Raw genomic sequence first — 11,947 nt, 5'->3', positions numbered from 1 at the left:
AGAATTGAAACGCTAAGTATGTATTGTTTCTAAATTTACTTCTACCACAATTTGCATGATAAATACGATTAGATTTGTAGCCACTTTTTGACTGCTTATAATGTTTAGACATTAATCAAATTGCAGTAGCAAATCTCAACTTAATATACAATAAATTTACCACAAATCCGCAAAACATCAACTTAGCGATTATACTTTTCAGGTCTTGAATCTTCAATTACAAAAGTCTTAGTGACTTTCGACTACTGTAAAATTATATAAACGGAACTCTACCACAAAGAATGTCGTTGGATTGATTATTGCGCATCTACAGAATTCTTGAATAGTACGAAACGTCACATGTCACTTTCTAAGGCCAGGTAGTGATTAAGAATCAGCACCATAATGTGCCGCTAAAGATAGGCTTGGTTGCAAACTACCAGAACTCTGTGAAGTTTGAATAATTGCAATGGTCACCTCAAAGTTTAAAGGAAACATGACTCTATTCATTTTCTTTGTGTGAAAGAGAATCCTCCAGTTGTTTAATCGATCTCTGCAACAATGATCATTAACTCGGTAGGTTGTTCATTGTTGTAAGAGACTGAGTTGAATTCAAATGAGCTGATGCTATCTTGTCTGTTGATTGAGTACGACTGCGATTCAGATGTCAGACAGATATCTGACATTTGCACATTTTGTAGTCGCAGATGAATTTGGAACAACCACCTGGCGAATTACCAAATAGTGGACAGAGTGCAACTGCAGTCAGTCTTTGAGGAATTGTACTGAACTCCCACCACAAATACCGACCACTTTAATGAGGAACATATCATTTTAAAGCTTATCAAGTGCGAAGTTCACGGACCACTTCACTTACAAACCGTCACCCACTCTTCGACGGTGCAGTTCTCGCACACGACGTAACAACACCAGTGGAACCTACAGTTGCACCTGTCCGTCCTGCGTTCCCGGATGACGTTGTACCCCCTACCGCAGCAGAGGGAGGCGCAGCCGTCCACCCCGAAGCTGGTCTTGTTGCATCTGCGCCCCGTGGTGCCAGGGAACCCCACGGAAGAGTCCCTCTCGCAGAAGTTGGGCGAGCGCTCGTAGTAGATGAGGTCCTTCTCGAACGGCTCCCGTCGCATGCCGACCATGTTGGAGAACATGAAGCGGGCTCCGTTGCCGACGTTCGACTGGTCGACGAGGACCGCGTACTGGAAGCGCTCCTTCAGGGCCTGGCCGACGTGGCGGAAGTCTGGAGCGGCCTTCCAGCAGGTCTTCAGCTCGCAGCTTCCAGACATCCCGTGGCATTTGCAGCGTACTTGGATGTTTCCCGACACTGCCTGGAAAACAAAGGAGAAATGATGACATGCAGGTCTCCAAAGTATACACAGTTTCAAGAGGTGAGGAGATATTTGCTCACAACCTCTCCCCCAAAAGAATCCTCAACATCCCTCTAAAATTATGGTCATTTTGGCTAAAATTTACCCCCTAAATTTGGACTTGCACCTCCAAATGGAAAATTAGATTATTGTCACTGGGATTGGTCCGTTGTCACAGCAAACTCTTCCCCTAAGAGTGAAATCCAGACCTTGCTGGATGTGGCCCCTTTGGGGAAACCTCCATTCATGCAAGCTTGCACTAGTATGCTAACTACCTACATGACATCGGGATTTGTTTAAACCTGGTTTGAACCATAAAAGTGATTTTGCAGGATGCGAAGCCAGATAGGTGGTAAAAGAACTAAAATAAAAGGGAAGGGAAGCTCCGAGGATAAAACCAAACAAGCTTGTAAAACCTCAGCTGCATCTGTTTTGCATTGCTTCAACGAGATTCTGGTTTAAAAAAAACTCGTTGAAAATGGGGGGAGCATAAAAAACACACTGTATGGTTCCTAACCTTAAACAGCCCGCGGGTGGCAGGTGGAATCAGGATCAGAAGGTTTCATGGGTAGATTTGGTTTGTAGCCCATCAATTCTTGTGTTGGTAGGACTTACTCATGCACACACTGTTTCTTGATTGATGTAAGTTATTAGATAATTTTGTCGGCGGATCCTGAAGAAAGCGTCTCACGAACGCTGGAAAGTAGCTTATTTCTTGAATTCAGCGATTGAGGAGGAGTTGATAGACCAATAGCTAAGCCGGAGCTGCCCATTAAAAGACCTCTCCAAGCGTCAACATTTGCCTGAGAAAGAATTGGAGGATTCCTCGGTTTAGACAGGTAAAACATGACAGGACAGGTCTTTTCTTTCGCACAGTCCGTAATGATGATGGGAGATGACTGGACCTTCTCTGTATGATCCGTAACCAACCTTTCTGCTCCTCCTGACAAAACGTGAAGCCACCTTCTACGCTGCAGTGGTTCTTCGTCCACGACAGAAGGTGTAATGAGATTTCTCAGGGGTGGTCGTTCCTCCTCCCCTCCAACACACACCCAGCGGTGGATCTATTCCTCGGCATGAGATTTGCTTTACAACGGGCATTCTTTCGCTCGAGGAAAATTACGTGGGACCCCGTTTCTTTTGTTCGTACCTGGGCCAGCAGAAATGGTCCAACATGGGTGACCAAAGATGCACACGCACGCACCGCTAAAACTAACACCCCCTTCCATTTTTATGTCTCATTCTAGCCACCTGTAAGTGGTCCTCATTGTTGAAGAGGGGGGGCAGGAGCTCCACTCTTCCCGTCCACAAAAGATAATTAACTCGGTTGAAGTCTTGAAGAGAAATGCGCCGACGTCAAGACTGTTCCACTTGGCGGTGTCATGCCGAATCAGAAGCATCTACCGTGTTTTCCCGTGTCACTCCAGCCCCATTCTGTTCTCGGCTCTTGAGATCCGTGACTAATGCATCAAGACGTTGATCTGTTTCCAATTGGTTGTTTAAAGTGAGAGATATCAACTCTGAGAAAAAAAAAATATGGGGGAGTGCAAGAGCGAACTCAAGGAGTATCTTCATTTGTTATGGATTGCATGAACATAATAAAGCAATGAGCAATCCCTCTTCTTCTTTTTTGTTCTCTTTCTTGTCCGCGTGTGTCTCTTTCTTCTCCCTTTTGTTGTGTGTGATCTTTCCTCGTGCAGAATCCATTACTTTGTCGTGGTTTTCGGTTAGTGTCTTCAGGCGTTGTGCAGAACCAATGGAGAATATGAAAGGTCTAATGAAGGCTATGTCGGAAAATAAGAATCTCTGAATATTTCCTTCCATTTATTAAGGCCCGCTTTAGACATTTTACAACTTCTGCTAGCATAAATGCTATGTAAATGCTTCCAAAAATCTTACAGCAGACAGTACTTTACACGGAGGCATTTTATGGAACATTTCTGCTAGCTTTTGCGATTACAATGTATAATACATACAGCACGAAAGGCACATCGAGCTACACCTTCTGTGCACGGCATTTACAATTTAAACAACTAAAATATTCTTCCATACGATACTGTATACGCTACAAAGTATGTATTTAAGCGCCATTCACTTGTACAAGACCTTTTTATAACTAACTAACTCTCTAGCCTTCTTGAACCTGAAGGTTCATGGCTGCAGCGACACAGGCCTTCCATCTGTCCCTACCCTGAGCAAGATCAGTGCCGGATCTACAAGTCTTGGGCCACCCACAAAATATTACCAGCCCCTCCTCACACACACACATACTTTATATATATATATAATGTGTGTGTGTGTGTGTATGTAATTATTGATCTCATGTTGACAAATCACATCAAGGTCCTACAGGAAGATTCAAAATTTCGTTAGCACCCCCTTATAAAAAGTAAATAAGTAAAGGAGTTAGACTGGGTACAATTGGACACGATAGAAACAGATTAGGCTTAGGGGGAACTACATTGGCGTGTTCCAAGCAAACGTCCGCCATATTGAATTCAACTCTACATTTTAGACGTCGACTCCTTCATAGTAGAACTTTAACTAATAACAAATACAAATAACAATTGATGAAAACAAGCGATCAATTCTTACTTCGTATGCCAGTGAATCTGCACTGGAAACAACGGGTACTGGCCTAAACCGGAAGTTCCGGGGGACCGGGTAAGACCTCACCAATGTTTATGTTTGCATTTTGAACAAGGTCCATATGAACCCTATGCCTATACTATGTCAGTGGCTGAGGGCCCCCTAAAGGCTTACTTGACCCCGCGCCCCCCCCCCCCCCCCCGCACTGTGGGGTTTTGCGGCTTGTAGATCCGGCACTGAGCAAGATCTATATACTCTTTTCCATCCCTACCAATTTCCTTTAGGTCCATCTCAACATTATCCCTCCATCTTCGTCTTCCTACGGTCTCTTACCATCAGGTTTCCCAACAAGAATCCTGTAAACTCTTCTTTCCTCTCCCATTCGTGCCACATGGCCTGCCCACCTAAGTCTTCTTGATTTAATCATTAACAAGACCTTTTTTTATAGGAAACGTTATTCCTCTCGGTTGAATAGTTATCGGCTTTTAAAAATGTGACACGATGCATTGTTTACATCCCACTCGGTCGCCATTTTATCTGCACTCGTGACCTAGAGCTTGCTTGTGATTGGTTATGCAACGAAAATCTGACCTATTATATCCTTGTGAAATGTCATGAAATACGCAATGGCATCTGAAATGCCACAAGATTTATAATTTTACACGGTAGAGTTTTGGGCATGACATAAATGTTAAGAAAAATGCTAAGAAAGATTATTTCGTCTAACGCGTGCCTAAGTTTTTCCATCAACTGTAAGACCGAAGTTAATGTAAACAAAGTCAGGCGACTTTTTAGAAAGGATTCCTTTTTATCTGTTAGTTCTAGTGGAATTTTGTCCATGCTTATATTGATTCTATGTTATACCCCACAGCTTCAATGTAGTAGAATAGAATAGAATAGAATATACTGTAGGTTTATTTCAGTATGAACCTTTGCGGCTGTACACACATTTCCATACATCAATGAAGATTTTTTCCCCTTCTTCCCCCCCCCCATAACCCATCTCTTTTTACCCTCACATGTTCAACTTTACCCTTCATACTAATTGTGGGTTCTTCTCTCACTATAATCTATCAACCTGTTTTATTTTTCTCATAATTTTACACTTATAGCACTAGTTATTATATTGTCAAAAAGCCGCTTTCTGCACACCGCTCTCAGGCACTTTCACTCCCGTCCCTCAACTTATTCCCTATAGCTACGTTGAGTGGTATGGCTTTATCATTTCTACGCGCAAGATTCTTTCACAGCTGCCATTCGAGTGGTTATTTTGTTATTTTACTTCGCTTTTCTGCTACTTTTGGCTCATCGCGAAGATGAGATTGAATGGTGATAAGTAGAGCTCGAATAATTATGCATTTTGCATTTTGCATATTGCATATGCAAATGCATATTTAAGGATTTTTAACTAGAAATGCATATTTCATATGCAGGTTCATATTTGTATGAAAATAAGTTGATGTGCATATTTTTGTATCCACAACCAACACCGAGCATATACTGTATTTAATTTTCTTCTCTTCACTTCTCTTTTCTTTGTCTTTCTTCTTTCAACAACTTGAAACAAGCATCAAAATTATAGAAGACGTTAAAGAGGCCCTCGCCCAGGTTGAAGGTCCTGTGTATATACAGAAATTGGATGCAGTATTGAAAAAGAACAGTGGGTATGCAACAATGGTGAAAGTTTGCAAAATTCTGCATACAAATGGACAACGTGTGGATGATCTGAAACTTGATGTGTCCGACTTTGTTGCCCTAAAATACAGTCGACTTGTATCTTGCGAAGTGGAACGTGTGTTTTCTGAATATAAGAAGGAAAACAGAAGGAGTTTAAATTCGAAAATTTGAGACATGACGACGTTATCAAATGCAATCATGATCTTGATCTGTAATGTATTGTTTCATTTAACGCAGAACCATATTAATTGAAAAAAAAATCTGTGTAGGGAATGAGCATTCAGAATAATGCATATTCATTGCCTGGCATGTAATCATTCATAGTTTGTAATATACAGCATTTATAAATTAACCGGATTTTAAAGTGCATATTTAAGTACATATTTTACACTTTTTTTAGTGCATATGTACATGCTTATTTTGCATTTTTTTAGTGCATAACTATCCGAGCCCTAGTGATAAGATGAAGGGACAATCACAAACACGCATGGACAAAAACATAACACGGACCCCATAGAGGATTATACTGGCTGTAGTACAGACGCCAGAGCCTCGTTAGTCTGCAAAGAGCAGTTCTGGGTGTACTATGCGGTTGGCATTTGGTATCACACACTCCACAGCTGCCATTCCTACAACCAATATAATTTCTTGAAGTGGGTGGAGAATTGTGTGAAATGAAGACTCAAAAATTAAACGAAATCACCATTTATTTCATAATTCAAAACATTTAGACACTTAAGCCTGGTTTACATTGGTCGAGTAAACGGGAGAGTAGCTGGAGCGAGTAGGGTAAAGTGAGCTACTCTCCCCGTGTAAACAACTGGGAAGAATAGTGGAGCCATTACTCGCTCCAGTAGTCAGGACAGTCGAGTGGCTGTCCACGGAGGACAGCAACTCGACCGAGTAAACGCTTTCTGAGCACAGTAAAGAGTCTGTGTTGTGTTGTGTCTGTGAGTGTCGATTATAGGAACAAACAAAATAAACTACGGGTGTATGAAGTTGAAGAGATGAGACTAGATGTATTTGACGTAGGAGAAATAAAATGAAAAATAAGGAATTTACGTTCAACCAAGAATGATCGAAAATAGAAAAATCAGCCATGTATGTCCTTGTGCGTTATTGTATTCATTTTTCGTGAAAAAAGTGTGTAAACTGTTTCAGAACTTTTTTTTTAAATCGACAACGACGACGATGGGTTAATTCTGTGAAAAGAGCACCAAACAGCTGCAGCTACTATCCCACTTTGCTGGAGCCGAGTAGAAAGTGTCTAAACAGCTACACGTCATAGAAGGGTCGAGTCGAGCAGACAGGCCAGTAACTCTCCCGCTCACTCTACCAATGTAAACCAGCCTTTATAGGCATCAATAATGAAGAAGGCACTGACAGTCAACTTTGGGCAGGATAGAATTTACATATAGTGATTATTGAAACACATTTGGACTAACCATCTCGGTGGCTGAACACATTGAGTGGACGACTCGAGATCTCACTAACGAAGTATCCAGGTTCGAATACCGATTTGTCTCTTTGTTCGTGTCCTTTATCAATTTCTTGAAATCACCATTTCATCATTTTCCTTGCCATAACCAAAATTAGCAGAAAGGCAGAACACATACAAAATACACTTCCGGATTCAAAATCATATTAAGTTGTGCATGGCAACGAAATATGCATTTACATTTGCGGCAAAATTCAGCCTGCAATGACTACCCACAAACAATTGATTGCTCACGAAAACCGAATTGTTTTAGTAGTCCTGCACAATTGCCTAGTTACCAAACCAGTTAGTCAAAACCAGCAAATTTAGTAAAGGCTGCCAAATTTTCTTGCTTACTGTTACCGAGAAGCTTAACCAAGAAGCTTAACCAAACTCGTTTCATTGATTCAAAGAAATCCGTTTCCTCTGTGTAGAGAACCACGAAACTAAACTAGGAGTCCTAGGTTCAAATCCTGGTCAAGGCAGGTGCCCTTCGTTGTGTTCCCTCCCAGTGGCGTTGCCATTGGCCGGGTGTGGGTGCGATGAAATCTATCGTAGAAAATCTTCAGCTCACCCTCCTTCCCACCGAAATAGGCTATGTATCTAATAGTAGAGCTAGATTCAGAAAGGGATATATACAGGGGATGTACAAAAATATGGAAACACCTGCGAAGAAAAGCCGGAATGCTGGAGCTAATAAGGTGCAGGACTGCCTTTAGCTTCCAAAACGGCCTGCAATCTCCGAGGAATGGACAAATACAAGTCCTGGATGGTGGATAATGGGATCTTGCACCATTCTTCATGCAAAACATGGTCACAATCCTTCTCAATGTCCTTCTGTCTCTGTCACTCAAGTGTACATTTTCATCCACGCAGGTGTATATTTGATGTCTTTCCGGACACATTATTATGTCATCATGATCTTGGATAGAGTCCCTCTCGAGACGCCAAATAACATGGCTACTTTGGTAACAGAGGCCCTGCAAGGAGGGCACCAACAATTTGCCCTCTTTGAAACACTGTCAGCTCCGACATGATTCAGTATCAACTGGACTGCACGCTATCTACAGCGCAACTGTCTACTCCTACCAGTCCGACAGGGTCCTATCTCACGGTGCAAAACAAAAGTATGTCGCACCTCGTCCGAATTCAAGTGGAAAAATTGCGTCGATATCACCCGTTGCGATGTCGTGGTGTTTCCATATTTATGTCCATCCCCCGTATATATATAGAGAGAGAGGGGGAGGAAAGAGGGATAATTGAAGCCAATAGAAGAAGAAACAAATATCCAAAGTTGAGAGAGAGAGGAAGAGAGAGGGGGACAGATGGGGTAAGGAAATAACTAGAAATGAAGACAATAAAAGAAGCAAGAAAATCCAAAATATAGACATAAGTCTCATTATGAAGACTAACCTAGATATGTAGAAAGCCAAAACCAAACACAACCAACCAACCTACCAGTCTTCCAGCGTGGTTGTTATGGAGGTTGATCCTGGAGTGGATGTCCCTGGCCTTCTCCCTGGAGTCCAGGAAGTACTTGGAGAACTTGACCCCGAAGTCGAGGTTGTGCGAGCATCCTCCCCACTTCCACATCCTGTTGTTGGACGGCCTGGCCCTTTGGTTCCTCCTTCGAAGCCCAGTCGCGTCGCAGCCGCAGGAGAGGAGCTGGCCAGTGCTGCACGCCCGTGCCACCGTGTGGGAGACGCCGGCAGACGAAATCGCATAGGCGAAGGCGGACTCCTTGTAACCTGCAGAACAAAAAAATTATCTCATCTCTGTTTTTACATGTTCAGTGTAAGGAGTGAGGCATGTCAACAATTTTTTTCATCAACATTAACATTTAAAAAAAAATGATTCCTCGTTCCTACGCCACGATTAATTGATTTTGATTGTTTTTTGTTATTTTGCATCGCTTTTTGAATTGATGAATTCACATTCACAAAAACACACCCAGGCGGAGACCCCTGACGTTGTCGCGCCTTGTGCTAACCACTCCGCCACGGAAGTCAGTCCGACACTACTAGTCCTCGATAAACGGAATTTTGTTCTGAATTATACAACCACGCTGCACAAATTCATATTGCTTGGAGGTACTGTAAACAAAATATATGACCTACCTCATTTCCAATAAGAAACCTAATTCAGTAACTTTGGTCAAAGCTCCAAGCTTGTTTTTATAGATCTCAATTCAGATGTCTGTCTCCTTTCCAGTCTCGGCTCGAAAAGTTTCTTTAAATTCCACTTTATGATCAGATAGGCTAACGGGACTGGATCTACAGTTTGAAGTTGGATGCGAACCACTGTTATATGTGCCTCCAGCGGAATTAGGACCCGGGACCCTTGATTACAAGCGTTACCACTATACCATCTGGATGCCCCTCTGTTTCTTCTTGAAATTCGTGGCAGTCCCTTGCAAATTGCAGAGCGAAGAGAATGCTCGCTCGCTGAGCAAACCTCACCCAGAGTTCAGATACTTTACTCGTCCATGGAAAAGCCCGTTTCCGCGGCGGTGTTGTTAGCACAACGCGCTACGACACCAGGGGTCGCGGGTTCAAACCACGGATTGGACATGGGTGTTCTTTGTGAGTGTCCCTTCATCAAGTTCACCATATCATCACTCATCCTGATCATAGGCGTGCGCAGACCCCCTAATCAGGGAGTGCAAAAGCCTTGGTGAAAGGTCAGCCTGCAAAAAAAAACAAAAAAAAACATTCCATCCATCTATAACCCTTACTATATATAAGTACATACATACATACATATAGCCCTACATTATATATACGTATACTATATCATACTTCTAATGTAGAAATCGGTTACAAAATTCACGCTCTTTTTAAACTAGAACTTTCGCTGCATACACGTTTGCATATTAAAGGCACATACATGTGAAAATATTGAATAGCTTAAACAGATTGTTCAACTACAAATGAACTTCTGCAGTCTTCGCAAATATCGTACACTACATGTCAGTCTTCTTTCAGTTGCTACAATACAAGAGTTTTAAAGACCTGCTCTATGTCACTGACACAAACCTGCGCGGCAAGATTTGCTCAACATAAGGCAACATCAGATAATTTAAACGGGTATCTGATGTTGTTGATTGCAATTTAATTGTCACGTGCGATATCTTAAAGAATATCCTTTCATACGAACAACTTATCACAGGAAAAACAGAAATCGTCTTCAGCACTTAACAAAAATTTGTAGTATCAGAATCACTCAACCATCTAAGCCAGGGGTTTTCAACCCATGATCCGCAAGCCACAGATGGTCCGCAGAGCCATTTGCCGTGGCCCATGCCCGTTTAAAAAATTAAGTAGGTACATAACAAAGTACCAGTTGTGACTGGTAAATGGCAGCATCTTACAGTTCTCAATACCACTGTATAGCTTAGTGGCCCGCGAGCGTCATTGAAATTGTTAATGAGATCCGCACTGTCTGACGAGTTGAAGACTACTGCCTAAGCCATTCCCCAGGAAGTTGATTTTCACTTGCAGAACTGTTTAGGAGTCGGAATTCCGCAATGTCGGATACACTGAACTGATCAGAAATATACCTGAGATCTTTTTTATTAGGTTTTAATGTAAAAATGCTGCCCACTGCATTGATCACATTTACAGTCAAGGGCAAAGAGTTTATACTTTGAATTTTTCCCCATTTGATTTGAACTAGGCTTCATTTTGTTACATATCAGCTCAGGGGCGCCGACTTGTCAAAATTATTGGGGGGGGCTCTGATCACTGAAATAAATGAATAATGACTCACTCCCTCTCTTTTCTAAAAAATAAAAAAAATACTTCTTCGTATAGCAGTTTTTAAGCAGCTATTATATTCCTCATGCAAATGAAATGTAACATGAAAAACGTTTAGAAACTGTTTCAAAGTCTCTTTATGTCTATTGTGTCTGCTCATTTGTTTTTTAGATAACAATTAACATTTTTAATGAAAACTATGTATTTACATTAAGAGACCAACCTAAAAGTTTTATGCAGACCTCGGTGGCCGAGCGTGTTGGGTGGTAGACTCAACCTGCTTTGATCCAGAGGTCTCGGGTTCGAGTCCCGGCGAGGGCATGGGCGTGTTTTAATGTCCGCAACAGACATGTGATGGGTTGCAAATAACCCATAAAATAAGCAATATTTAACAGTTTTATTTAATTATTTACATAAATGCTAACACAAATCGCAGGAAAATGGTTTTACTTTTTTGTTCTTGCTACAATATTTTACTTTTTAAATTTAATTTTGCAATAATAAAAACAAATAGCATGTACACTAAGATATAAATTGACATACACAACAAAAAACATATGAACATGATCTAAAAATAAAGCAAAAGTTGCTCTACGCAGTGGGTTATTTTTTATGAACTCATTAACGAGTGGTCTCAGGTCCAAATTATCAAGCACAGTTTGATGTATGTGAAGTACCGCTAAGCTGCTTAGTCTCTTCTACCTCATTGTAGATCTCAAATATGTCTTTAGTCGGCTAATAACACTGAATGACCTTTCGGCTGGCACAGTGCTGAGGACCATCATGAATTTGGCTCCTGGAGGGTGCTGTCTTCCAAAAGAAACTTCCTTATGTCACGCATGGTAGTTAGAACCACTTTCTTCTGTTTGGCAATATCACCAAGCATGGACATGTGTAAGGAGAGCCTATCGGCATCCAAATCTTTGTGAAAAAAATTATCGCGTTTGCTGAAACTTTGTTGTGCAACTGTTCACAGCTGAGATGCATTCTTTCTCTACGGCTGTTTTGTAGTCCTGTAGATTCATGTCCTTGTTTAACACATGATTTTGCTGTGTCACACGCGTCAGTGTATATTGATTGATAATACT

At 41.6% G+C, this 11,947-nt stretch overlaps 1 protein-coding gene across 1 annotated transcript in view; it reads right to left on the bottom strand.

Annotated features, from left to right (window-relative positions):
- Positions 1–485: 485 nt before the first annotated feature.
- Positions 486–11,947, bottom strand: part of Wnt10 (Wnt oncogene analog 10) — a 76,799-nt gene continuing 65,337 nt past the window's right edge. The window contains exons 3-4 of the mRNA XM_083139242.1: positions 8,563–8,852; positions 486–1,322 (exon numbers count right to left, since the gene is read on the bottom strand). Coding sequence (XP_082995368.1) covers positions 849–1,322; positions 8,563–8,852 — 764 coding nt within the window. The 3' untranslated portion in view covers positions 486–848. The remainder of the gene's footprint in view (positions 1,323–8,562; positions 8,853–11,947) is intronic.

The sequence above is a fragment of the Lepisma saccharinum genome, chromosome 17 (genome assembly GCF_977018435.1).
Source record: "Lepisma saccharinum chromosome 17, izLepSacc3.1, whole genome shotgun sequence".
In the NCBI taxonomy this organism is placed as follows: Eukaryota; Metazoa; Arthropoda; class Insecta; order Zygentoma; family Lepismatidae; genus Lepisma; species Lepisma saccharinum.
Note: the sequence above shows the minus strand (reverse complement) of the source record. Positions and strands in the feature narration are given on the sequence as shown.